The 27,812-nt window shown below is 46.8% G+C and overlaps 1 protein-coding gene across 4 annotated transcripts; it reads left to right on the top strand.

Moving 5' to 3' along the window:
- Positions 1-1,690: 1,690 nt before the first annotated feature.
- On the top strand, positions 1,691-26,290 carry LOC311503035 (EH domain-binding protein 1-like protein 1). Of its 4 annotated transcripts, none has more exons than XM_084565529.1 (23): positions 1,691-2,338; positions 5,308-5,365; positions 5,468-5,563; positions 6,217-6,270; positions 6,365-6,543; positions 6,852-6,970; positions 11,427-11,613; positions 12,522-12,833; positions 12,942-14,276; positions 15,003-15,464; positions 18,425-19,150; positions 19,798-20,032; positions 20,121-20,269; positions 20,370-20,418; positions 21,423-21,747; positions 23,043-23,113; positions 23,263-23,311; positions 23,401-23,453; positions 23,793-23,904; positions 24,662-24,761; positions 24,845-24,918; positions 25,125-25,239; positions 25,361-26,290. In XM_084565529.1, exons 1-23 carry the CDS (start codon positions 2,235-2,237, stop codon positions 25,446-25,448), a joined length of 5,052 nt encoding a protein of 1,683 aa, XP_084421655.1. In that variant the 5' UTR covers positions 1,691-2,234; the 3' UTR covers positions 25,449-26,290. The 4 variants fall into 4 exon arrangements, with proteins under 4 accessions (XP_084421655.1, XP_084421654.1, XP_084421656.1 ...); XM_084565528.1 differs by having other exon boundaries at positions 23,784-23,904; XM_084565530.1 differs by lacking the exon at positions 12,522-12,833 and having other exon boundaries at positions 23,784-23,904.
- The last annotated feature ends 1,522 nt before the right edge of the window (positions 26,291-27,812 follow it).

Genomic DNA, 27,812 nt, shown 5'->3' with positions numbered 1-27,812 from the left:
AATGAGGCGTCTGATCAGTGCCAGATTCAAGAAAATCCAGCTTTCTGTAAATCGAATGCGTCTTCATTCAAGGGCGTTTGTCCAGTTTGATAATCTGGACGTGCAAATAAATAGAAAAGCTTAAAAAGCAGATACAGCGGATACCTCGTCCAGTACATGTACAGTATATACCTGGATCTGAATCAGAAGACATCAGAGAATGAGTTTTACCAAATGTGACCAACAGGGGACACACTGTCTCAGTCAACAGAGAAAGAGTGACAGAGATCCACTTCTCCTTCTTCTAGAGGCCTCTGACGTTGAAAGCAGCAGCAGCAGCAGTTCAGGGGGAAAGAGAAACCACTTGCTGTGGAGTTTTCTCTCCCTGTTCTCTAGTTTTAATCCACAGGTGTTGCGGATGTTGTTAGAATATGATTTTTTTAACTGTCGCCACAGTTTCTGCCTCTACAGGTCGGCCGGTTATTGCTGCTGTTATTTCGTGGTTACTGTAAAAAAAAAATACAGACTGGAGGTGAGAGCAGGAAGAGAGCTGGAGAAGACAATGACTGGTGAGATCAGTACTGAGAAAAGAAACAATACAACAGCAATATACACCGATCAGCCACAAGATTATGACAGGAGAAGTAAGTAACATTGACCATCTTATGACAATACAGTGTTGCTGCTGGGAAACTCTTGGACCTGGCGTTCATTCATGTGGATGTTACTTAGGCATGTAGCACCCACCTAGACCAGACCAGACACCCCCACCCCATAGCAATGACACTCCTTGATGGCAGCAGCCATCCCCAGCAAGATGCAGCCTGACTCAGGCACACACACGGTTTAGGAACAACTCAAAAAACATCTGATCTAGTATCTGTGGGATGATTCACACTAACTACATTCTGTTGCCAGACACCACAGGTCACCCTCAGAAGGCCCATGTCCATTCTCTGATGAGTCACAACTGTTTTGGAGGCACAAGGAAGACCTACACAATATTAGGAAGGTGGTCATAATGTTTCCTCCTGATCGTTGTACATGAGAGATTAAAGTCAGGTTTACTGATTAATGGGAAAACTAGAAAAAAGGAAGCTCCACGGGCCTCGGCTAAGAGATGAGGAAACGGTAGAGACATCACCTGTTGTGATGTTTGATCAGGGTGGGGTGGGGCGGGGAGGCCTGAATGCTGGACCCACGGTGTAATATTAGACCGACTCTGAGTCACAAGAGAGCTGTTCCCCCTGCTGCCACCCCAGCTGCCTCCGTCCATCCATCCATCGCCGTCCCCCCCCCCCCCCCCACCTAAAAATACCCTCCTGCTCTCACTGAGGAAACTCCCCATGCCTTGACCTGGCTTCAACGCCGGCACCAGCTGGCCCTCTGCATGGAAACTATTCCTCTCTAGTAACACACCAAACTCCCCTGTTTTTTTTTTCTTCTTCTTTTTTTGAGGAGCATGACGCATCTCAAACCCAGGAAGTGACTTACATGAAAAACTCTTGCATGGTGTTTAAAGCATCGCAGGAGTCTAGAGGGGGGTTTTCAGGGCTGATTGAGTGGCATAGCTGCAGCCAGATAAGTCAGGATCAAAGTCTGCAGGTATGATTGGAGACTGTTACCTCACTGCATTCGCTCTCTGCCTATAAGCAGCGAGATAAAGAGCTTTGCATGCTGCTGCATCACCAGTAGAAGCTCTTTGCATATATCCTGTGTGCCTCTGTGAGCCTGCAGCTGACACAGAGAGAGAGATAGAGATAGAGAGAGAGAGGGAGAGGGAGGGTGAAGCAGAGGAAGCAGACTTACATTACAGCACAACAACTCCCGGCTCGAGTAAGCTGCGCTGTCTCCATGTGGATTACGGTCAAGGAGCTGCAGCAGTTTCAGTTTTTATTTTTTTGGCCGTGACTTCCATGTCAGGAGTTTACATCTAGTGTGAACGACAGAGGGCTGGGTGGAATCGGTTCCTCTTAATTTTGCCTCTCCCCTCTTCTCTTCTCCTTTGCTCCTTCTCCTCGGTTCACGGCGACATTTCTCTTTTATTTTTGAGTGATTCAACTTGTTGCCAATGAGCGCAAGTCGCGGCTTGCGTGAGCTTCATCATCGTCATCATCAGAAGCAGGAGCAGGAGTAGAGGAGGAGGAGGAGGAGGAGGAGGAAAACCTTTTAAGGAAGAGAAGAAGAAGTTGTTGGATTACTCTACTGCGGAGGATTTCTTTCTTTTCCCCTGTTAGGTTTAGTTTTAGGAAGCCATGACTTCGGTGTGGAAAAGACTGCAGCGAGTTGGTAAAAAGGCTTCAAAGTTTCAGTTCGTGGCTTCTTACCAGGAACTAGTTTTGGAGTGTACCAAGAAATGGTGAGTAACGTTTTTTTTTTTTTTTCTATGTGTGTGTGTAAATAAACCTTCTTAAGGCCTGCGGCGTCTTACCAGCTATAATAAAACTCCCCCGCGGTCATGTCCACGCTCATGTTTTCAGTCTTTTCCGCTACACTGACAGAGATGAGGGCGTCCCTCGTGTATGTGCGTGTGTTGGGTTCATCCAGGAGAGAGTCCGGGTTCGATTCCCGGCTCCGCCTCTCCACAAAGTCCCCGTCTGACATTGAATAACCTGCAATCATTAAGGTCGTTTATCTTTTAAGGTTAATAAATGTGCCATAAAGCATAAACAATAGGTGTTTTGTTCGCATTTTGTTTTCTGCAAAACCACATTAGGCCCTGGCATTTAGGATAATATTATAATAATACAGAAGTTTAGTTTCTTCAAGATTTCTTCACATAAATAAAAGCAATCAGACAAGGTTTTCAGCGTTTAGTTACACTAGGCTGGTCACTTATTAGTTTTTATAACCATAATAGTTTTATTCCAGAGGTCCAATCAAACCTGCACAGGCTTTCCCCTCCTCCTGTGCAATTTCCTGTTACACAAAACACTTTGGAGCTGGACTGTGGACCATTATTTAGTACAGACATAACACTGACCACAAATGTTTTGCATTTCCTGCCATTTTTGTTTTGTATCCCCTTTTATTTTGCTAACATCTCTGAGGATATTAAAACCAAATCTTGCATAAACGCTGGAAGGTTTGTCCTATAACGCTTGTGTCAGCTTGTCTCGCCTCTCTTATCTGTTCGGGTTAACATTAAAGGATGGGATCATTGTGTAAAAGGCTCGTCAGCACAACACTAAAGTCTGGTCAGTGGCGAGAGGCTCGTGGACGGGACAGAGTGATTCAGAATGAAGGGGCAACTCCCTCTATGATGAAATCAGAGTTTATAAGTCTTTAATAGTCAGCTGTTGAGTCACGGAGGCAAAAGTCAGCAACCACACGGCAAGAGAGAGAGAGAGGGAGGAGGAAGTGAGGAAACACCAACCGGAGATGAGTTCAAAGTTTCAGTCATGTGCTGTTACCTGTTCTTGATTTAACTCTGTGGCCGAAGTCAAAGGTTTCTGACACTTCATCACATCTAACATCGGGGGCAGGAAGTGAACCCTATGTGTTTGTTCCACGTTAGTGCTATGATTTGAAAGTGTTAACAACTGAGATGCACATTAGACTTTGCACTACACGGCTTGTAGATTATCTTAAGAAAGACATAAGACATGAGACATAAGACATGTTTATTGATCCCACGTATGGGAAATTACCTTGTGGAGTTGGTGGAAACCCAAACAGAGCTAAAATATAGTGAAGTGGCCTGAGAAAACAACTCCAAAGTGTCTGTTTGTCTTTGTTTTGATTCAGTTACCGACTACCAAGAAGCATTTTTGGTTTTTGCATGACGTGATTTGCTTGGAGGAGACCAAAACAGAGCAAAAATAAAACGAATATAGGTCTTTATTTTCCCAGGTGGACTCAAACACAACTCCAAAATTTACTTATATGATTTTAACCTGTTCACGACTAAGATGCCTTTTGGCTTTTGCACAGATTTTGCTTAAAGCAGCAGTCGGTGGGGACCAAAATAGAGCTAAAATAGAGTGAATATTGGGCTAAAATATATCAGACGGCCTGAAAAACAACTGCAAATGAATTACAGCAGTGTTTTGATTTGCATTTATGTCCTAAAGAGTTACCATATTAACCTCAGAGCTGGCACACAGCCCGCTTCCTCTACCGCAAAGTGGCCTTAACTTCTAATTAAGTTTAACTGTAACGGAAACCAGAACACAGATGAGAAGGCCCTGCAGATAGAAGCAGATAGAAAAATGATGCTGTTGACGGAGTCAGCGCGGTGGCACAAACATGATTACAGTCCGAGCAACAAGAACTATTTTTACGTAACACAGGGAAAAGCTTCATGTGACACAACCACGAGGAGGTTTCGGCGAGTGAGAGGGTGGTTTTAAATGTTGGACGAGTGCACATATCACACATACTCGGAGCATTTCAACACAGAGCAGACGGCTATTGTCTGCTGAGCCGTGATGTCCAGTAATAACACGTTACCAAACTGTACTTCGCTGCTGTTGTTTCCTCCTCTAACCCTCCGTCATTGTTACTGTCCTCACCAGATGCTTCTAATCTTTGTCTTGGATTATATTTTCCTGTCTGCAAATTGTTGACGTCCTGAGTTTTGCTTCTCTTGTCACCATCACCCCCACTGCGAGCCTGCGAGGCTATTTCTGCCACCGCCACCGACCCCCTGACACACATAGCGCAGGAACACATGTGCACACAAAGAGCTCTGAGCTACGCCTCAGCACAAGATGCCATGAGTCTGCAGTTAGCATCTATAAACGAAATCTTCTTCTAATGAACGTGTGTTGAAAAGAGATAATATGTAAAATGTATTAACAGTATAATGAGTTTATTATTTGTGTGTGTGACGTTTGTGTTCTCGGGTTGAGGGGGTTCCTTCTTCCCCTCAAGAGGCACGCCTCGCATTCAGACAGACTCGGGTCACGTGATCGTCAGCTTCCTGCTTCACTTCCTGTGCCACAGAGGATTGAGAGAACTAATAAGCACACATTACAAAAAGACAGGCCGTGTAGAGTAATTACTAACGAACAGCTGCCTGTGTCATATCTTTGCGGAGACATGCAGATAGACAAATATTACCATGAGCTCACAGCCATCTGCATTATAAACACACGCTCACTGTCTAGTCTGTGAGTCAGCGGAGCCACTATTTGGCAGTCATGAGACCTAATTAGACCTGATCTGTTTTTGTATAATGTCCACTTTGTTCAAATATTGAAGTTTTACAGTGTTCCCAATTAAATACGTCTCCAGAGCCTTGCTTGCGCCACTGAGTGCGTAATAAACGGCCGGCACGAGACGAGGTGTCATTTCTGTTTTGACCTGTTTCTCGTGTTTCTACAGGCAACCCGACAAGCTGAGGGTGGTGTGGACCAGGAGGAACAGACGCATGTGTTCCAAGGTGAAGTCGCTGGAGCACCACAAACAGACACACGCTGTCTCTCTCACACGCACACACACACACCCACAGTCTTGTTAATGTTCTGTTTGTTGTAATGTGCAGCTCCACAGTTGGCAGCCTGGGATCAAGAACCCCTACAGAGGCATGGTGGTGTGGCCTGTCCCAGAAAACATAGACATCTCTGTGACGCTGTTCAAGGTATCAAACCCAGAATGCACTGCTCTGTGTATGAATATTGATCAAAATGTACCACCGATCAGCCACAACATTATGACCACTGACTGGAGGAGTGAATAACATTGAGACAGCTAACTTGTGACAGTTCAAAGTTCTGTTGGGAAACTTTTGGACCTGGCATTCATGTGGATGTTATTTAGACAGGTAGCACCAACCTAGACCAGACCAGGCACCCACACCCCATAGCAATGACACTCCATGATTGCAGGATGCAGCCCGACACAGACACACACACAAAAACACTTCAGGAGCAACTCAAAAAAACATGAAGAACAGCACAAGGTGTTGACCCGGCCTCCAAATTCACTAGATCCCAAACTGTCTGTGGGATGATCCACAGAGGCCCCTCCCCTCAACCCACAGGACCCAAAGGCCCCCCACTAACTACATCCTGTTAGCACACACCACAGGACACCCTCAGAAGGCCCATGTCCATTCTCTGATGAGTCGCAACTGTTTTGGAGGCACAAGGGAGACCTAGACAATATTAGGAAGGTGGTCATAATGTTATGCCTGATCAGTGCATATCTACAGTAGTTGCACAGGTGACACGAAGAGGCTTTGTACATGCAAAACATTTAGAGAGAGTTGTATTGTCACTGTTATCCCTCCAGGAAGCCAATGCTGATGAGTTTGAAGACAAAGACTGGACCTTTGTCCTTGAAGGCGTAAGTATCAAACTAAATCTGACTCCGTTTAATCACCAAGTACAAACGAAAAGAACACTTATCCTGATCGTTCCTTGTTGTCGGCCGTGCACAGGAGAACAAGGGCCACCGTAAAGTGCTGGCGTCGGCCGACATCAACCTGAAGCGCTTTGCCAGCCCCACGCCGACCCAGACCGACCTGACGCTGAAGCTGAAGCCGCTGTCGGTCAAAGTGGTGGAGGCCACGCTGAAGCTGTCGCTGTCCTGTGTCTTTGTCCGAGAGGGGAAAGCCACGTGAGTTGATTGTTTTAGTTCATTTTCTCTTTTTGTCTCTCCATCTGCAAATTATGAGATTCTTTGATAAACACTTAATTTGTCACGTGGCACAAAATGTTTTACTCCAACTCTAAGGTGTATTTCTGATAAAAGATGATGTGACGTCATGAAGGTGGATATAAAATGACTGTATTCTAATCCAATCCGGAGTTTTCAAAACATCTATTCGATTTTCTCACCGTATAATGTGTCATTATTACTAATCATAAGTAGTGTTTTCTGATTCTCGAGTGTCTCACGATGCTGTGATGAATGTTTGTCCTCAGTGATGAAGACATGCAGAGTCTCGCCAGTCTGATGAGCGTCAAACCCACAGACATTGGAAATCTGGATGACTTCAATGAGAGCGACGAAGAAGAGGACAAGAAGTCACTGACGGCTGCAGGTACATTCTACTCTCTGATCTCCGTCTCGTCCCCACCTTTGACATTTCCTCGTTCCTGTCTTCTTCTTCTTCTTCTTATTCCTCGTTCTTTTTCCTTCCCTCTACTCTCTTTTCTTCTTTCCCGGCTGCTGCAGTTGTTCCGCACACTCTAACTCGCCCAAATCGCCCCGCTCCCCCTCCGCCCGACAAGCGAATCTCCTCCGGACCCCCTGCTCCAGCCTCAGGTAGCTCCCTCTTGCTCCCTCCTGCTGTTTTTTTTTCTCCTGCCAGCTGGAAGGAGGTGTGAACAGGCGCTCTCTCTTGCTGTCTGTTATTGGCCGCCTCGTTTTATGCTGCAGTATTTCACACACTCGTGCCATTTGTTCCGCCAGCCTCCCCACATGCCTGGACGTCCCAAATATACCTCATCAGACCACTACTGAGAGTCATGTGATGATAGACTAATGCCACCAATAGAAAGATATCTCAAAAGAGGTGCGTGGGGTGTGTGTTCATGCACGGAGCCGCATGAACACACAGGACTAAATACAATACAAGGGTCTGAGCATAAAGTGCTCGTGTGCAACCTTATGCAAACAGTGCAAACAGTGCAGACAATCAGTGCAAAGACAATATAATAAAGACAGTTCAAAACACTCTGGGACAGAGAGCAGTGCTGACTAATAAGCAGTCTAACAGAATTTGACTTAGGGTGACTGTGACTGATTAGCAGCGTAATGTGTGCAAAGGGCTGACAGGTTATGAGTGTTGTGATATTATTGTGATTGTGGGTGAGTGTGTCTGTCTGTGTTTGTTCACTTCAAGAGTCTGATGGCTTGAGGGATGAAACTATTACACAGTCTGGTTGTTCACGCCCAAATGCTCCGTTACCGTTTCCCAGATGGAAGGAGGGAGACGAGTGTGTGGATGCAGCGTGTGGTGTAAATGTTGGTGATGGAGGGCAGGGAGACTCCGATGATCCTCTCAGCTGTAGGGTCTTGCAAACGTTCGGACTTGTTTGTCCCTGATTCTTCTGCTTTAGCTAATAAACTAGATTACATGTTTCAGTCGTAGTCCTGTTGTAAAAGTTTAGACATTTGGAGTTTTTTGCAAATAATCTGCACTAGTGGTTGAAGACGCTTGGAGGAGCAATAATAAACATAGAGTAAAAGTCCTCTATTCCAACTATTACTGCAGCATTAGTGGACATGTTTTCACAGGGACAGGTTGACTGGTCACATGTGGACTTATTGAGTGTCTCAGGGATCTACAGCCCTCACCATAAAGCTGCCTTCTAATGGTACTCAGGCTTACGGCGCTGGAACTTGAAACTTTTTGACAATGTCCTCCTGCAAGGTTGTGAGCGCCACTTTATTATAGAGACCATCTGAAGGTGATTTTCCTGCCCTGACATTTCAAACTGTTGGGTCTTTTTTTATTGAAGTTAAAGTCTGTGAAGGAAGTCTAGAGTCAAATGTAGCTCATAAATAGGGCACCTTGCTTTTGCTGGGTAGTGATGGACGAGTTGCAAATGTTTTATAAGAAAATAATCTGCAAAATATGCAAAGCACGAAGCAGTCGACCATGGAAATACTCAAATTAAGTTCCTCTGAACTGTATTGGTTGAACACCGTCAACCGAATGCTCTTAGATTCATTACATCAGGGGTGTCAAACTCGTTTTAGTTCAGCCCAGTTTGATCTCAAGGGGGCCGGACCAGTAACATAACAATATAATAACCTATAAATAAAGACAACTTTTCCCTTTGTTTTAATGCAAAGAAGTATGTTATGATAGTGTTTACATTTAATGAACTATCCTTTTAGAAAACATTGTATGAACAACCTGAAAACAAGTTCAGCTTTGTTTCTACAGTTCAGTTCTCGGTCTCATTGCCGCGTTAAGTCCGCAGATCGTACTAAAACAATCTGATCCTAGTGGACAAATTATGAATAGCCAGTTTCTTTTAAGGAAAATCTGCAATTAATGTCTTCAATCTAATTTTTGCACTTTGTAAATTCATCGCAGCGGCCAGATTGGGCCTTCTGACCTGCCGGTTTTGGCCCTCGGGCCATATGTTTGACACCCCTGCTTTACAACGTCTCAACAAATGCAAATCAGAATTAAGATATTTTGAATTGTGTTGCTATTTGCAGATTTCTTTGCTGCAAAAAGACCAGCATGTATCTGAAATTCATAAAATTGTTTTATATGATCAGAAGACGTATAAAGAAGGCAGTACTAATATTTGTGGTATCTCTGTCTTTAACCCAGGATCCACATGACAGTAGCACGATGACCTGACATGTGATCCTAGTACTCATCTAACTGTCTCTTTATTCTCATTCATAACTCATTCTCTCTCTCTTTCTGTCTTTTTTCCATCGTTTGTGTTTCTGTAAACTTCTCACTGATTCATCCGTTCGTCCGTTAATCCAGCCTCTGGACGTGAAGCCGCTCCCTCCAATCCTGCAGTCCTCTCCCGTCCTCCTCTCCCCATCACTCCCCGTCCCTCGCCCCGTCGCTCCCGACATCCCTTCTCCGCCGCCGCCCCCGTCCAATCGGAGGTTATCCAGCCTCCCCCTGGCCCCTCCCCTCAGCCGTCGCCCCGGTCAAAGCATAAAAAAACAAGCATTCTCTCAGAGGTGTCTGACTCCAGCCTCCCGTGCTCCCAAATCACGGCGGACCCCCCCTCGGCACCTCCCATCCCTCCAGCTCCTATAAGCTCTGAATCTGTGTCTTCTTCAGCAAAGCCCTCGCTACCGCCCTCTTCAAATTCAAATACCGGCCCCATCCCGTCCTCTAAGCCTTCTAGTTCACCTGCAGCAGACGTTACTCCTTCAGCTCCCAAACCTTCCTCCTCTTCATCACCTGAGACTATTAAAACACCATCCTCCACCGCTTCCCAGAGCTCCTCCCTCACTCCGTCCACCACTCTGACCCATAAGCCCGACTCCGCCGCCCCCCAGCCTCTTCTTCCCAAATCTTCCTCTCAGCAAACACCCACCCTGTCCTCCGAACCCTCACCTGCTCCCCCTTCTCTCACCTGGGCCGTCTCTCAGCCTCCGTCTCTGCCCAGAATCTTCCAGTCTGGCTCTGCAAAAGGTATCAAGAGGCCGGCTGGCAGAGATTCACGCTGCATGCTTCTCATCGTGTGTGTTCGTGGTGATGTTCTGGTTTAACCTTGCACGATTTAGCTTCTCGTGGTACTTTACAAAGTCAAATACAGAGAGTGTGTTATGTGGAAGGTGTGTGCACGATCAGGCTGGCATGATATAAGTGCTGCACGCACCCAAGGAAAGATTATCCGTAATCTTTTCCATATTTGTTGCTCAGAAAGAGTCTAAGTTCAAAGGCTTGTTGACTTTATTTTAGTTCAGCTTTCTTCTAAAATAACCCAGCGTAATCACGAGTTCAGCAAAGTGAGGAAACGATGGACGAGGGTTCATTTAAAGACATAAAGCACATGATCAGAGAGGTGAATGTCCTCCAGCGCCTTATAAAAAGGTTAACCTCTTATTTGCTACTTGACACAGAGGGTTTTTCCTCCTTAGCTGTTTATAGATGACAACGAACAAACTCTGAGAAATATCCGGAAATACTGAACTTTAAGAAAATTGAAAGCTGAATTCAGCCTCCTTTTTGAAACTTTGTTTAATCGAGTCGTGCAGATTCTTTCTGTGGCGTGACACATGCATGCTGCGAAAATAAACAACGCTGTTCCACTTTCACTCTCTAAACGTTGGTTTCTCTTCTGCTCCTTCCTCCTCTCCACTCCTCAGCTCTCGGCTCGTACCAGCGGCGCCCCCCTGAGGCCCAAACGGCCGATGCTTCTGCTTCGGTCTCTGGTCTGTCTCTGCTTTTCTTTGACTGTCTACATCAGAATGGCGCTCGTCCATTCATCTTTTAAATCTTTATCTCTGTCTCCCTGTCGTCTCTCAGGCCGTTCTCACATTTTCAAACCTCAGATTGTCAAATCAATCGCTCGCCCCACCTCCCCCTCTCCCTTTAACGCTGATGCCCCTTCCCTTGTGTCGGCACCGCTTCTCCCTAAATCCCACCGCTCTACCTCGGAGTCAGGTAACTGTCCTCTCTGTCTTTCATCTTTGCTCTCCTACTGTCCTCCTCATCTGTCCCGTCCCGTGTTTTCCTCAGGTGCTCAGGGGTCATGCTCCACATCCGACTCTGCCCCAGCTGGTGGCGACATCAGCCCCGTCCCTCTTCTGAGTAGTCCCGACCTCGATGCTCTCTGCGACCCAGAGGCTCCGTCCCGTCTTGCCTCCCTTCCACGCTCCCCCCTTTACTCCTCTTCTCTTTCCACCCCTACTTTCTTCTCCTCCTCCCCCCTCAATGCCTCTCATCCTCCCGCTCCTCCTGCTCAGATCAGTCAGTCAGGTACCCCGGCCAACTAATGAACTAGTCTCCGCTCATTCCATCTTCCCATGCTTTGCCTCACGGTGCGTTTCCCTCTCTACAGGCTCAACGTTCCCCCCCGCTCAGGTGGATCGGGAAGCGACCTCCGCAGCGAAGGGAGCAACCCCTCCTCCTCCTTCTCAACGTAACCAGACAGAGGCAAACAGCAGAGAATCCAACCAGCCGCTCAGACCATCCCAGAATTCGCAGGCGGCCGGCGCAGAAAACAAAGCGGGACCCAAGAAGATCAGGTAAGGTCGTGGGATTGTGTGACGCCAGTGTTGCTTCCCTTGAGACGTGTTTGGCCTCCAACAGAGCACCTCTTGAAGACTGATTGCTGCCTTAACACAATCAGTATAGAGGTTTAAATTGGAATGAGGGCGAGAACAGAAAAACAGGAACCCGTTCTTCCTGTCGAAGAAGAGAAACGGTGCACATGTCTGAGCATGGCACATGTTTGATGTTGCATGGAACTGTTGTGGAGACGAGTGTTTTGACCCCTTAGCATAAAGACTGGTATGTGTTTTGCATCTGCCTCCCAGCATCTCCACAACTGACAGATTAACGCCACCCCTTCTTTGATTTTATGCTTCTGTTATATTCACGAGCAAAGAGCACGCCTTTAATTGATGCAGGGAGCTTTGTTGGTGGACACGATGTGAGGTAGATGGATGGAGGGGACAAGGTCCGGGGCGGGCGGCGTGTCTCAGGAAGCTCCTTGTCCCCCCCTGGTTCCTGTAATAAATGAAGGGAGAGGAATAAGGAAAAGAATAGAGGGAGAGGAAGTGGGTTGAGATAACCTTTATAGATAAGCGTCATTTATAATAACTTCATGTTAAAGGGTTCCTTTAGGTGTCACTGTATTAGTTTCAGTTGTATTTTAAGCTCCTTCTGAATGCATCACTTATCTAAAAAGAAAACAGGACCTCCATTCCTCCTGTTCCTTTGTTTCATGAACTCGGCCACCCCACCTCTGCTTCCGCTTGCTGCCGTGCAACACGCTCTGTTGGAGGATTTGGTGCTAACATGTGCTAACAGCTGCAGAGTGTTTAGGGCTGATCTCCCCGGTTAAATAACTCCCGCACGCTTCAGAAACCTCACCTGTTCTCCCCTCGAGCCTCGAGCCTCAAGCCTGACCTTCCGGTATTTCTGTCCCTAGTCCCGAGCAGTCCCGCTCGGAGCTGATCATAGCCCCTCCCCCTCCGTGGCCCTTCTCCTGCAGCGAGCCCTCCACCCCCATGCAGCCGTCCACCAACGTCGTGGCCGCGTTTATCACTCCTAAACAGACGCATGTTCAGCTTGATTTAAGAAAGACAAACAATGAGAGTGTTACGATAAAGGCCCAGACAAAGCCCTGCCCCGACCTCGATGACGCCATCTTTGAGTCACTTAACCAGAGACAAGAGTCAGGGGGCTTGTTTCTGGAAGAGGAGGACTCTAAGCTCGATACGATCAAAAGATCTCCCCCTGGGTGAGTATATGTTACAGAAAACATTCAGGATGTGAAATGTGATGGTTCTGATGATGATGAAACACACAGAGACGTAGGATTAAGGGATATTATCTATCTGTTCTGCAGTCATGAGCATAAAACCAATGAAAAGGCGAGCGGAGAAAAACCCTCACTGAGAAATCAGGTAGACGGAAGAGCGATGGCGAAGGAGCAGGAGAAACAGAAGGAGGAGGAGAGGGAGGAAAGGAGGAGGAGAGAGGAAGAGCAAAAGTCTGTGCTCCTGAAGGAGGAGGAGAGGAAAAGGCATGAAGAAGAGAAGAAGAGAGTTTTAGAAGAAGAGAAGAAGAGACTCCTGAAGGAGGAGGAGGAAGCCAAGAAGGAGACAGAAAGGAGGAAACGTGAGGAGGAGAGACTCCTGAAGGAGAAGAGAGATAAACAGGAGAAGGAGGAGGAGGAGAGGAGGAAAAGGGATGAGGAGGAGAGGAGGAAGAGAGAGCAGGAGAGGAGACACCTGGAGCAGGAGGAGGAAAAGGAAAAACTGAGGAGGGAGGAGGAGAGGAGGCGAGAGAGAGAGAGTTTCATGAGGAAGATGAAAGAGGAAGAGGAGAAGAGGATAGAGGAGAGGAGAGTGTTTGAGGAGCAAAGAAAGAGGAGGGAGGAGGAGAAAAGGAGGCTCCAGGAGGAGGCGGAGGAAGAGAGGAGGAAGATGGAGGGGAAACACCTGAGAGAGGCAAAAGAGAAGGAGGGACAGAAAATGAAAGAGGAGGAGGAGAGCAGGAAGAGAATAGAGGTGGAGAGAAAGAAACAGGAGGCTGAGAAGAAGAAGAAGAGGGAGGAGGAGGAGGAGAGGAGGAGGACGGATGAAGAGAGAAAGAGTAGGGCAGATGAGGAGAAAAAGAAGAGGGAGGAGGAGGAGGAGAAAAGATTCAGAGAAGCAGAAGAGAGAAGAAAGAGGGAGGTGGAAGAAAAGGAGAGACTCCTAAGGGAAGAGAAAGAAAGGATGGAGAGGAGGAAAAAGGAGGAGGAGGAGGAGAGGATGAAGGAGAGGCTCTTAAAGGAGCAGAAGGAGAAGGAAAGAATAAAAAAGGAGGAGGATGAGAGAAAGAAGAGGGAGGAGGCGGAGAAGAAGGAAGAGGAGGAGGGCAAGAGGCAGAGGGAGGAGAAGGAGAAAACAGAGAGGAAACTGAAGGAGGAAGAAGACAGGAGGAGGAAGGAGGAAGAACAGAAACGGCTGCTGGAGAAGGAGGAGATGGAAAGGAGGAGGAAGAAGGAGGAGGGAGACAGGAGGAAGGAGGTTTGTGCAGCTCAGGATAACAGGTCAGATGACTACAAGCAGAAGATGAGAGCTGCTTCACTAACTCCTGCTCCTGCTCCTGCTCCTCACCTCCCTCCTCTGGTGAAAGCCAGCGTCGCAGTCAGAGAGACGGCGCCTCCTTCTGTTAATAAACCTCCGTCTGAGCGGTGAGTTGAAGCAGCGACGGGTGGAGTTTGCTCTCTGTGTGGTCTGTCTCTAAAAAGTTTGAATTACTCTGTAGCTGCTGCACAGTAGAGTCAGGAAGTCGGGGCTCTGCTGCTGCTGCTGCTTCTTCTTCTGTGGTGTTTATTTTGTGATTCTCTGAGGTAGGGGTGAGCAGATCGATCCCTAATCAGCTGATGCCAAGCATAGCCTTCATTACCTTCTCCTGAATCATTCATGCTCTGGTGTTCATCCCTCACCCCTACTGTTCTTATCTTATTTCAGCTGAACTCTTGTCTTCTCTGTGTCATTCTCCTCTGTCTCTGCCTTCAATCCAGTCTCAAGCAACCCTCTCTCATAAAGGAAGGTTCGCTGTCAAACACCGAACAGAAAGTATCCGCCGCATGCCCCACTGTTCAGGATAAACTGTTCAAATTAGAGGTCCTGACGCTGGCGCCGCCTCCTCAGAGGTTGTCCGATGCAGAGGTTCCTCTGTGGGAAGTGCTAGAGGGGAGAAGTGGGAACGATACCCCTGAAAATATCTCTGCCAAGGAGGGTGCAAAACCTTTGTGCAGAGGGTAAGACTGGATGAGGAGGCGTCTGTCTGCTTCTCTGCTTTGTCCTCCTGTCTGTGTTTGTCTGCCTCGCCAATCATCTGCTTTCTTAATGACGTAACTAGCAGGAGATGTACATTTATGAACGTGTCTTTGCCCTTTTCTCCTCTCTTCTAGCTCACACAAAGAAGATGCTGCCGTCAGACACGAGCTCCAACCAGTGACGGCAAATGTTTCAGAAGCACCTCAAACAGTCCCAGCCACGGCTCGGCCCGGCGCACCACCAGCTCAGGAGGAGCCCAAAGAGCCAACGGGACCCAGCGTGGTACCGGCAACCTCGCTCCACATTCCCCCCAAACCAGAGCGGACGCCTCTTCCCTCAAAAGCAGAACCACAGCTGCAGCCGGAACGAGATCCCCAGCCGTCGGAAAAACCGCAACAGGAGGGGGCAGATGAGGAGAAGCAAACCGACGCCGTGGCTGGCGGTCAGGAGAGTTTTATCAGCCAAGAGGAGCCGGCGCGCGAGGCCGAGGAGCAGCTGTGGGCCGCTGTGGAGGAGCCCACGGAGGCTGGAGCGGAGATGAGTGAGAGCACGGAAGAGGAGGAGAAGCAGAAAGAGGAGGAGGGTGTAGTAGGGGGGTGAGTCAGTGACGGTTCTTTGCAGCATGACCTGACGTTAACTCACTAACGCTCCTCTGTGCTGCTGCAGCCGCTTCACTCAGCAGACGCCACTAACCCTCACCCGCAGCCGGTTCGCGCTACGTCTCGGTCCACGCTACGTCTCGGTCCACGCTACGCTGCTGGATATTTAAACAGGAGGTGATCTGATGGGGGTGAAATGTGTTTGTGTGTGTTTGTGTGCATTAGCGCCCAGATCTCTGCGCACACACGGGCTGAAGTGTGTGTTGCAGGAAAGCAGGAGGAGAAGGAGGAGGAGGCCGCTGCTGGCTTCATGTCAGCAGTAGTCGGGGTGTTTTATAGAGGGTGAGTCTCTCTGCCTGCCGGTGTGGTCGAATCATTTCTTGGAGCTGTGATGCCAGATGCACTGGGTACATGATCCTAATCTCTCCATAATTATCAGATACGCCCTCTGGCCATAATACACGACAATCACTATAATAAAGAGTTTAGATTTAACCTGAAATCATCAAATCAACACTGATTTGTGCATGTAAAGACGGTTTATAAAACAATCCATCCCCTCATTTAGCTTGATGTGGGATAATTTTATTTTATTTGGTTTAAGATCCGTTCAGGGAGCTGGTGTAAACAGGTGTTAGGTGTTAAACTGAGCGTCACAGAGAATTCGTTCGAATTGCGTATATTTCCGAGACTTCTCGTCTGCATGGCACCCGAAAGAGCTTCTCCTGTTCCTAATCTCTTACGTCAGGGCGGCCGTAAATGCCAGTGTATGTTGTGGACTTGTAAGGAAAGGGCTTCGGGTGGTTCTCAGTGTGACAAACAATCACTGTTTCCTTTGGGTGCGTTCACGCTGCACTTTGGAAAAGCACCAAAACAAAGTCTGAGAAGTTTAATCACGCATGCTGCCTGGCTCGCTGTGGTCATTTTAGGGTGAGCTCTGTCTCACACTTTTCCTGTCCTTCATGTGTGCCCACCTTCCCCCAGCTACGAAACAGTGGCCTCCATCCTGCACACAACTGGACCCTCTGAAGCAACATATCCACCTCTCTCTGCAGACCAACCGTGCACACGTATAGATAATGAAGAGCAGCCATGTGTACATGAAGAAGATGCAGAGATCCTCTGTTCCTCTGAACCGGAGGATGAACTGATTCCCATTGTTGTGGATGTGACGCCGCCCACATCTTTCGCTGACACCATAGAGAGTCGGACGGTTGCTAAATCAAAGCTTTCCGAGACTCCAAAATCAGAGAGCTCACCATCAAATGAGACACTGAGTCTGGTGGCGAGACTGCGGCTAGCAGCCAGTGAACAGGAGAAAGTGATGCAAGAAGAGAGGGAGAAGAGGGAGAAAGAAAGGATGGAAGAGATCAGAAAGGCAGAGCTGGAGGAGAGGGAAATGAAGGAGAGAGAGGAAGCACAGAAGATAGAGAGAGAAAGGCTGGAGAGGGAACAGGAGGAGGCGAGAAAGACATTGGAGAAGGTGAGAGAGGAGGAGATGAAGAGGGAAAGGGTGGAGAGGGAACAGGAGGAGGCGAGAAAGACGTTGGAGAAGGTGAGAGAGGAGGAGATGAAGAGGGAAAGGGTGGAGAGGGAACAGGAGGAGGCGAGAAAGACGATGGAGAAGGTGAGAGAGGAGGAGATGGAGAGGGAAAGGGTGGAGAGGGAAAAGGAAGAGAGGAAGCGTTTGGAAAAAGAGAGGGAAGAGAAGGAGAAGAGGCAAAGGGAGGAGAGAGAAAGGGCAGAGAGAAAAGGTGAGGAGGAGAGGGAGGGAGAGGCTCTTCATGGTCGACCATCGGTGCAGAGCAACCAGAACAGTCGACCCAACGTGGTTCCTCCACTGAGGGAGGCAGAACTGGACGACATTGCGGATGATGAGAGGTTTCAGGCGAACGCAGAGTCTCCTGAACCTGGGCCCAGTGTGGTTTTAACCAGACCAGCTGACTCTGTCCCCGCAGCCAAACCGATAAATAACAAACCTGCTGCGAAGAAGCCCACTGGGCCTCTGAGATCAGTTAGAAAGCACGGCGCCATCCCAGCGTGGCTCAGAGAGGAGGACGATGAGGAAATAGAGTATGAGAGAGGACAGGAAGACCTGGGCTCCATCTGGCTAGCTGAGCTCTACATGGAAGGGGAAGCAGGGTGAGTAAGGGGTAAGGGAGGTGAGTAACCAGCATAGAGTCGGGCTATAAGAGAGAGATCCTGCTCGTTGCTTGTTGAGCATCAGAGGTCAGTGCGGAGTGTGTGAGTTTCTTTATATAACATCTACTAAATCTCTCGGAGAGTTTGGCCTTTGCTTCCAAAACTTTTTCTCAAGAAAGAGTTGGCTTGTGAGTACTCCCCAAGGAACATGATGCTGGTTTGGAAATTTTCTCCTTGCAGAGCCTTCCTGCAATGATCAAAACCGGTCTGAGTAATCCCGTGATCGTCATCAGTGTATCCATGAACAAACTGCAAACAAAGAGTGCTTACAGCTAATCCTGCATGTAAATAAACACTCCTACCCGCTGGTTGTTGGAGTGAAGGTGTGGCAGCTGTGCACGAATGTGAATGCTGTCTGCGTCTCCTGTCTTTTTCAGCAGTCGCTGCAGCTGCCGTCAGTTAGCATGGATGAATGGATCCGTGTGGTCTGCAGTTCATTTGAGGCTGGAGCATGTTTAAAAGCTGGTGCTCTCGTTTGTTGTTTCGTGTAGCCTCACATCGCCAGACCTCTGAGATGTTTCCATTGTGGAGAGTTTGGGGGGGGGGGGATATTCTCCAAATATCCGGGACAGTCGAAGCAGCTCTGCCCTCGCTTCAACGCTACTTTACCGCCTGAATTGTGGGGCTCTGGCTGCTTGAGAGGAATGCTGGTTGAGGCATGACGAGGACGCTGCTTGGATCTGTGCTTGGTCTCTTTTGTCAGAAGCACCTCAAGTCTGTACGTTCAGATCTGAAATCTTCTTCTCTGTCTTCAGCCCGGGCCTCCCGTCCCCTGCCGTAGCCCCGACGTCGTCCTCACCCACCAGCGGTGAACAAACTCTTTACCACCGCTCTGCTGCCGGTCAGCGTCCAGAGCCTTTAGCTCGTCCGCATCATAGCCGTCCTCCCGTGTCGATCAGTCTGACAGCGACGGACGAGGAAAAACAACCAATGAAAGCACAGAGAGATGATGGTGTCACAAAACCTGGTTGCGGCCTGGAGGCAGCCGTCGACGAGGAGGGAGAATTTGTCCAGTCTTCGGTGGTACCCTGGCCCCTTCCTCCAAACCCTACCAGCACACACTTAGACCCAAAACACACCAAGACACGCACCGACACAAACGTCGTCGAGATAGCCGACGACACGAACACACCCACGCAGTCACGCACAAGCGTTGAAATAAGGGCCGGGAACGACGAGGACCAATCCACGGATATCAAACATCTTCCCAAAGACCAGCAGCTCCAGGAGGAGGAACGCTTACTACTGGCTAAAATTCACATGATGTCAGGCGACACGTCCCCGGTCCCCGGCCCTCGCTGTATGAAACGCCTCATTCCCGCCCCCGGTGATATTGACTCTGATACCACGGAGACCAGGAGCCAATCGGTAACCCCCACCTACGCTAATGATCACGACCAGCCCTCGATTATCTCCTGCTTCGATGCCATGCAGGAAATATCGTTAGCTGAGCCAGAGGAGGCGCCCGGAGGGGAGGATGCGTAAGTCGACACGGGCTGTAAACCTGCAGCTTTTATGAAATGTCACAGAAAACCTGGCTTTGTTTGGGTGTGTCATATGTTGGACTGTAAACACGTTAATGTCTTAATTAACTGAATACTTCTCATGACCAAAATAAATCAAAATCTCAAAGTTTTCACTGGTAGAATCCCAGAAGAATTAAAAAGGAAATGGACGAGACAGAGGCAGCAGAGCTCGTCCAGCCAGGCCGCGTGAATGTTCCATATTTAGTGTTTTGGAAAGAGCAATGTTCAAATACCGTTCCATCTGCTGAGACTTAACTTTGCCTTTTCTTGGCCGAGGACAGATTTTTAACTTTGCTCCAAAAAAAGCAGCTCTTGTTTTGCATGTGCTGCTGCTCTGTGCTCAGAGAACGAGATGCTCTGATGGGTTAGATAGAAGAGTTTGGTGCAGCACTTCTAACGCTGCTGCAAATCTGGGTTCAGATCTTTTGATTGCTGCTTGAATGCTTCCTAACAGAGGTCACCTCACTCATCCGGGTCATCTTCAATCTTGCATGTCTCAAATCTGCAAATCACAGGTGGCCTTGCTGATCACAGCTCGCTTGGTTAATCGTTTAATATCTTCTAAAGGATTTTCTGTTCATCGTCTGTTTTTAATTTTTCAGGCTAAAGCAACGACTGGCTGACCTCACTGACGGCAGAGAAAAGAAAGCACCGTCCCAAACAGAAGACGCCCCCAGCACGAACATCAGCGACAAACACGTCTCCTCAGCTCATCACTGTGAGATTGACACATCCCGACTTCCCACGTTACCCGAGGAAGAAACCTCTGATCCCAGGACCCCTGATCCTGCTCCGGTGCTCAGAGAAGAGGCCGATGGGAAGGATGAAACATCTGAGGTGAACATATAGAAAACTGATGTGAAGTTTGGCGTACATATAACCTAAACCTAACTTCCTCCTCCTCCTCTTCCTCCTCCTCCTCCAGGACCTGGTGAACTCCAGCCAGTCGCTGCTCCAGTGGTGTCAGAGCATCACCAGCGGGTACCGGGGGGTAAAGGTCACAAACTTCAGCACGTCCTGGAGGAACGGGCTGGCTTTCTGCGCCATCCTGCACCACTTCCATGCAGACAAAATGTACCCCGTTCATTTTCTAGCTTTTTAAACTCTGCACGCGTTCAGTTTTCAACATTAACGGTGGTCATGTTGAACATTTTCTGTATTGTTGTGCCTTTAGAGATTTTGACCAGCTGGACCCTCATGACATCAAGCTCAACAATAAGAAGGTGAGGACATGCACTGTGGTCCTGTTTTATGACCTCTTCATTCCTCCTCCTCTGTTTCTGTTATTGATATACACCGACCAGCCACAACATTATGACCACTGACAGGAGAAGAAAATAACATTGATCATCTTGTGACAATACAATGTTCTACTGGGAAATTTTTGGACCTGGCATTCATTGGTGTGGATGTTATTTAGACATGTAACACCCACCTAGACTAGACCAGGTACCCCCACCCCATAGCAATGACACTACTTGATAGTAGCAGCCATCCCCAGCAGGATCTGAGCTCTCTGAACACTCTCCTTGTACAGATGGGAAAAATAATGTGTTCCCTGACCGGGAATCGAACCCGGGCCGCGGCGGTGAGAGCGCCGAATCAGGCATCAGACCTGTCAGGCATGTCTGTTATGTGCCTAATTGGATTTTAATCAATTAAAGGAAAACATGGCATCAGCCACAACATTATGACCACTGACAGGAGAAGTAAATGTCTTGCAAGGACCTATTGGACCTGGCATTCATTGGTGCGGATGTTACTTAGACATGTAGCACCCAACGAGACCAGATCAGACACCCCCACCCCATAGCAATGACACTACTTGATGGCAGCAGCCATCCCCAGCAGGATGCAGCCTGACACAGACACACACACAAAAACGGTTTAGGAACAACTTGAAAAACATGAAGAACAGCACAAGGTGTTGACCTGGCCTCCAAATTCACTAGATCCCAAACTGATCAAGTATCTGTGGGATGATCCACAGAGGCCCCTCCCCTCCACCCATAAGACCCAAAGTCCCCCCACTAGCAACATTCTGTTGCCAGACACCACAGGACACCCTCAGAAGGCCCATGTCCATTCTCTGATGAGTCACAACTGTTTTGGAGGCACAAGGGAGACCTACACAATATTAGGAAGGTGGTCATAATGTTATACCTGATCGATGCAGAGCTCTAACCAAGCCAGAAATAATCTTTACCGACAACATCTCTCTCTTCAGGCGTTTGACGGCTTCGAGGCTCTCGGGATCTCTCGTCTGCTGGAGCCGTCCGACATGGTCCTCCTGTCCGTCCCAGACCGGCTCATAGTCATGACCTACCTCAGCCAGATCCGCTCACACTTCACCAACCAGGAGCTGAGCGTGCTGCAGATCGAGCGCAACAGCAGCCAGTCCAGCTACGGCCTCGCCCTCTCCGGTCCGTCTCCCACCAACGTCGACGCCGCTGCCTTCTGCATGGCCCGGCTGAACGAGGGAGTGAGCCTAGAGGAGGGAGGGAGCAGCACGCTGGTCGTCCCACCACCGAGAACCAAGCGGCTGGTTAAAGGTACCCCTGGAAACATTTCATCTACTTGTTCCTTGATCATCCACATGCATTCACTGTTCTTGCATTAAACGTCCTGGATTCAGCGGAAATATGAGAAAATGAACAGAGACGCATTTTAAAGCCGAGAGCGAGAGAATAAAGACAGAAAGGGGAAAACTTGAGTGCGTCTCCGGGGAAGGGAGGAATGTGAAACAGCACAAACAAACAAATCATTAAATCACGTTCACAAGACCTTCATTAAGATTCTAATAGGTTTCCCAAGGCTCACCCAGAAATACCAGACGGGACGTCCTGGATTCAGTTGGAATGTGTTTAAAACGACAGTTTCACATTTATTGGATTAATGCACCATTAAAAAATAATAGTAATAATAATAAATCACTAGTATTGATGGTCGATCTTCAGTTGGCCATAAAGTTGGAATAATTTTGTTTTCAGACTCATTCCTTAGACTTAGTGTTAGATAGACTTTATTCATCCACAAGGGAAATTGTTTGGTCACAGTAACTCAGTTGCACATTTAAAAAATAAATAAATAAAAAAATAACTTGTGAAGATGACTAGTAAAAGAGAAATATGTAAAGTGTAAAAATAAAATAAAATTGAATAAAATAAAATAAAATACAGATGAATAAAATAAAATACAATTGAATAAAATAAAATAATTTAAATAAAGTATAAAATAAGATAAGAATAATGAATAAAAATCAGTAAATACAATAGAATATCATAGTGTAATAGCAACAAAAAAAATGTACAACACTTGCATTTGTATATAGGAAGTATAATGATCAGCTGCAATGATATGGATTCCTATTTATACACATCAGTTAAATGTCTGGAAGAGATTAATCAATAAAGTTTTAAGAAGATATGAACTTTATTGATCAAGAATAAATCACACTGTCACAATCGTTTCATGAGAAGAGGTAAAAAATATTTTATTACAACTCCTGAAAGTCTCTGGAGACGTAATATCTCCTCCAGCGGCTCATCATGTGTGATGAGGTTTAACAGGAACTCAAGTGTTTTTATTCCAGATAAGATGAGAGATTTCTATTTGGCCTTTGTCTCTGAGCTCTGACTTGTGAATCATGATGATATTTCAATAAATAAGTGATCAGATGTGCTCCAACTACACCCACACAATCCTGGAGGAGTTTTCTCCTAAACTTTAATGTCTACTAAGAATTATTTGAGGATCTCGGAGGCTTTAAATGTGTCTTGAAGGTAATAATCCTTGATAATAAGATGAACTCTAACATATCTTGATGGTTCTTCTCATCTCTTTTTAGCAGAGGAGCCAATAACCCCCGTCCCACCCCCACGATCTGCCACCAAGGCGGCCAAATCTGGATCGGCTCAGGTGACACCTTTTCAGTCTTCTTCATCTGGAAACCTTTTAAAAACTCAGCGTTCTAAATTATATTTCCACCAAAGATCTGTCGTACATTTATTCAGCCTTTATTCTGAGCTTTGCAGCAGCTCTGTGAACGTTTCTTGTCTCCTCTCCAGGATGACGACACGGCGACTAAATCTGCCACGGAGAACACTAATAAACCCGGTAGGTGCGCTTTTATTCACATTCTCGTATAAACTTTGCTGTTCCTTTTTAATGCTTTTTATTTGTCCCGTGCGTGTCCATGTTGGCAGAGCTGCAGAGCGTAGCTGAGACCAAGCCATCCACACAACAAGAGGAAACAATGGTCAGTTGTGTATTCTCTACTGTCTCCTTCTTTTCCTCTGAATCTGAATCTCTTTTACTTTCACGTCCACGTAGCCGATGGCTGCAGCAGGGACCGGATCACATTCTCTGTTGTCTTTTCCAGTTGTAGAGCATTCACAGCTGTATTTTCACTAACTCTCGACCTCTCTCTAATCTCTCGACCTTCTTTTTCGTGTTTCCCCTTCTTTCCTATTTGATGTGCGTTCCCTCCTCCTTCCTATCTCTGTTGTCCTGTGTGTGTGTGTGTGTGTTCATGCGTCGCTGTGTGTGTGTTTTTTGTGTGTGTGTGTGTGATGGGGTTTGTGGTCAGTGTCTGCAGGACACCAGCCAGTATGTGCTGAGCGAGCTGGCGGCGTTGGAGACGGAGCAGAAGCACATCGACAGCAGGGCTGCAGTGGTGGAGAGACGACTGCGAAGCCTCATGGAGACAGGTGAAGACACGCGGACCATTTCAATGAGCTCCAGTATATTTATGATCTTGGGTTTTATTTCTTTTTGAATCAACAATAAAATAAATACCCCCGTGACAATGCAATAGGCCCCACAGCTGTAAAAACATCCAACTATTAGAAGTTTCCTCTCTATAAATGAGGACATTTTACTAAAAAATAGATAGATAGATAGATAGATAGATAGATAGATAGATAGATAGATAGATAGATAGATAGATAGGTAGTTGGATGGATTAACGGATGGATGGAGGGATAGATAGATGATAAATGTATGGGGAGATGGATGAGTGGGGTGATGGAGACATAGATGGAGAAATAGATGGAGAGAGAGAGATGGGTGGATGGATAGGAGGATGAGGGATGAATGGATGTAGGGATAGATTGATGGATAGATGTATGAGGAGGATGGATGGATGGATGGATAGATAGATAGATAGATAGATAGATAGATAGATAGATAGATGGATAGATGGATAGATGGATAGATAGATGGAGGCATGGAGAGATGGGTGGATGGATGGATGTAGGGATAGATTGATGGATAGGTTGATGGATAGATGGATGGAGGTAGGGATGGATGGATGTAGGGATAGATTGATGGATAGATATATGAGGAGATAGGAGATGGATGGATGGGTGGATAGACGGACGGACGGACGGACGGACGGATAGATGGATGGTCACTTCCAGGTATTTGTCTAAACATCCTTTTTTTTTTGTGTACGTGTTTGTGCAGGAATTGACCGTGATGAAGAGGAGAGACTGATCCAGGAGTGGTTCACTCTTGTGAACAAGAAGAATGCTCTGATAAGGAGACAGGATCACCTGGAACTACTGTGAGACAACTCATACACCTGTATATAATGGATAGATACATCGCTTTTGCGTTTATTTGCCTGATTGTCAAATGTGTCTGCAGACAAGAGGAGCAGGATCTGGAGAGGAGGTTTGAGCTTCTTACCAGAGAACTACGTGTCATGATGGCGATAGAAGGTAAAGTAATGACGCCACTCTGTTCATGCTGCAGATGGTCGGGGGGAGATGTTGTCAGCTGGTTTAGAGGCTGTTGAGTTTAACCTATAATGTTTAATAAACGTAGCAGAGTTGAAAATTAAAACTCAAAACTTACATTTAAAAGGATTTTACTTTTTGAGACTGATGCACACGAGGACTTAAAGCATTTAATTTTTGTCCTGCAGACTGGCAGAAGTCGTACACTCAGCAGCAGAGGGAGCAGCTGCTGCTCCAGGAGCTGGTGTCTCTGGTCAACCAGCGGGACGAGATCATCCGGGACATCGACGCCAAGGAGAGAGGGTGAGTGTGTCGATAGAAACAGTAAGAACAAAAAACACCACATATTTGATTTCACTGTTTCAAAATAAAGGAAAGAAACTAAAACGTGGGTTGAATTTCCTATTCGTGTGTGTGCTTGCAGTGCGATGGAGGAAGATGAGCGCCTGGAGCGAGGTCTGGAGATGAGGAGAAGAAAACTCAGCAACAAAGAAAAATGTGTGCTGCAGTGAGACGGGAGGACTGAGAGCTTTTTACCCGTGGACGTCACGAAATAGTATTATTTTCTTTATCTTGTGTAGGAGGTAAAAACATATTTGTCAGGACTTTGGGGTTGTGTGTTTTCCTCTTTTTAAAGTGCCTTTATTCTCCCAGAGAGCTGCGAAGTGTGTCTTCTTTAAACTTTATTGTTTTGTCTTAATGTGTGAGTATTAGTTTGATCCTGTTTTTATTTATTTGAACCATAGTTGCACATTTATTGCATATATTGTGTGTTTTCTCCTGTGAGTTTATTCAGTATTAGGACACTGACTTATACTCCATTTTTACGATTAGAGGCTGTGGATGACAAGAGCTTTAAAAAAAAAAAAAAAAAAAAAAAAAAACTATATCCAAAATGTGCCTTTTAACGTTTATGTGAAGTTGTTTACAGTTTCTTATGCACATCAAGGAATTTCTTCTTCTTCTGGGGGTATTCGTCTTGAAGAAAGAAGAAGTCTGTTAACATGCAGAGACATGTCAGATATAGAATTAATATATGAGAAGATATGAGCTGGACTCAGCCACTATGTTGTCAGTACAGGGTACATGTTTTCATCTTCAGGGCGGCCCCCAAAATCACACAGCAGTCACGTTTAGATTCCGGCTTGAAGCTTTTATTCTGAGTTGTGGTGACACGAATCGACCTGTTTCCTCCTCTCTGTCTGCATGCTCTCTGAGGTTTGCTGATGGAGTGGAGCTCTGCTTCTACACATCTACACTGTGCACCTGTCACACACTGTCACTGTTTCTATTTATGAGGTGAAGATGATGATGATGTTGATGGTGGATGATGAATAAAAATGTGTTGGTTGCTTACTTTTGTCACGAGTGAATTCTTTACGCTTCAGTAAAACAAACGTCAGGCAAAATAATCAAATGGGATTATAATGGTGTTAGATTACTTTTAAAGCTACTTGAAAGTCTCAGTTTTCTTCAGTCAGTTTGCACCTGGATCACACTTACACAACAGCGAGATCTTTCCTTTTCTCGTTCAACCCAGACGTTTACTTGTCACTCTAAGGAGAGGAGAAACAGTTCACTGTTGGCACACAGGTGGGTTATACTACATTTTGTGAAAGTGTCATAATCAAATCAACCAGTTACTGGGTACACTGTCTAGTCCCCAGCGCCTCCAAAAAAGCTGTGACTGATCAGAGAATGGACATGGGCCTTCTGAGGGTGTCCTGTGGTGTCTGGGAACACAATGTTGTTAGTGGGGTCCTTTGAGTCCTATGAGTTGAGAGGAGGGGTCTCTGGATCATCCCTCAGATACTTGATCAGTTTGAGATCTAGTGAATTTGGAGGCCACGTCAACACCTTGTGCTGTTCTTTATGTTTTTTGGAGTTGTTCCTAAACCGTTTTTGTGTGTGTGCCTGTGTCAGGCTGCCTCCTGCTGGGGATGGCTGCTGCCATCAAGGAGTGTCATTGCTATGGGGTGGGGGTGTCTGATCTGGTCTAAGTGGGTGCTACATGTCTAAGTAACATCCACACGAATTAATGCCAGGTCCAAAAGTTTCCTAGCAAGACATTTACTTCTCCTGTCAGTGGTCATAATGTTGTGGCTGATGCCATGTTTTCCTTTAATTGATTAAAATCCAATTAAGCACGTAACAGACACGCCTGTCAGGTCCCTGGTAGTCTAGTGGTTAGGATTCGGCGCTCTCACCGCCGCGGCCCGGGTTCGATTCCCGGTCAGGGAACACATTATTTTCCCATCTGTACAAGGAGAGTGTTCAGAGAGTTCCGATCCTGCTGGGGATGTCTGCTGCCATCAAGGAGTGTCATTGCCATGGGGTGGGGATGCCTGGTCTAGTCTAGGCGGGCACTACATGTCTAAGTAACATCCACACGAATGAATACCAGCTCCAAAAGTTTGCTAGCAAAACATTTACTTCTCCTTTTACTTCTCCTGTAAGTGGTCATAATGTTGTGGCTGATTTGTAATCGATACTTTAGATGACATGTTTTCCCTTAATTGATTAAAATCCAATTACACACGTAACACACACGTCTGTCAGGTCCCTGGTGGTCTAGTGGTTAGGATTCGGCGCTCTCACCGCCGCGGCCCGGGTTCGATTCCCGGTCAGGGAACACATTATTTTCCCATCTCTATTCGATAGAAGTTTGTGTTGAGGTGGTTTACGACTGCACAACAAAAATGTAGTTCCCATCTTCGGATATATTTGCTGTATCTAATCATGGCTTAAGGTTAATCCATAAAACATGACGGCATTATAGAAACATTTTAAGCATATTTATTGTAGGTCTAGTATTATCTTACAGGTGGTTTGTGTATTTTTACTTTGGCACGCAACTACTATATATCAGTGCGTGC

The sequence above is a fragment of the Chelon labrosus genome (assembly GCF_963514085.1).
Source record: "Chelon labrosus genome assembly, chromosome: 17".
Lineage (NCBI taxonomy): Eukaryota > Metazoa > Chordata > Actinopteri > Mugiliformes > Mugilidae > Chelon > Chelon labrosus.
This window is presented reverse-complemented; position numbering and strand designations above follow the sequence as displayed.

Excerpts from the sequence above, each read along its gene's own strand:
- LOC311503035 (XM_084565528.1), top strand. The coding sequence starts at position 2,235 with ATGACTTCGGTGTGGAAAAGACTGCAGCGAGTTGGTAAAAAGGCTTCA. Across the intron at positions 23,114-23,262 it reads CCAAATCTGGATCGGCTCAG|GATGACGACACGGCGACTAA; the intron begins GTGACACCTTTT and ends TCTCCTCTCCAG. Across the intron at positions 25,240-25,360 it reads ATCGACGCCAAGGAGAGAGG|TGCGATGGAGGAAGATGAGC; the intron begins GTGAGTGTGTCG and ends GTGTGCTTGCAG.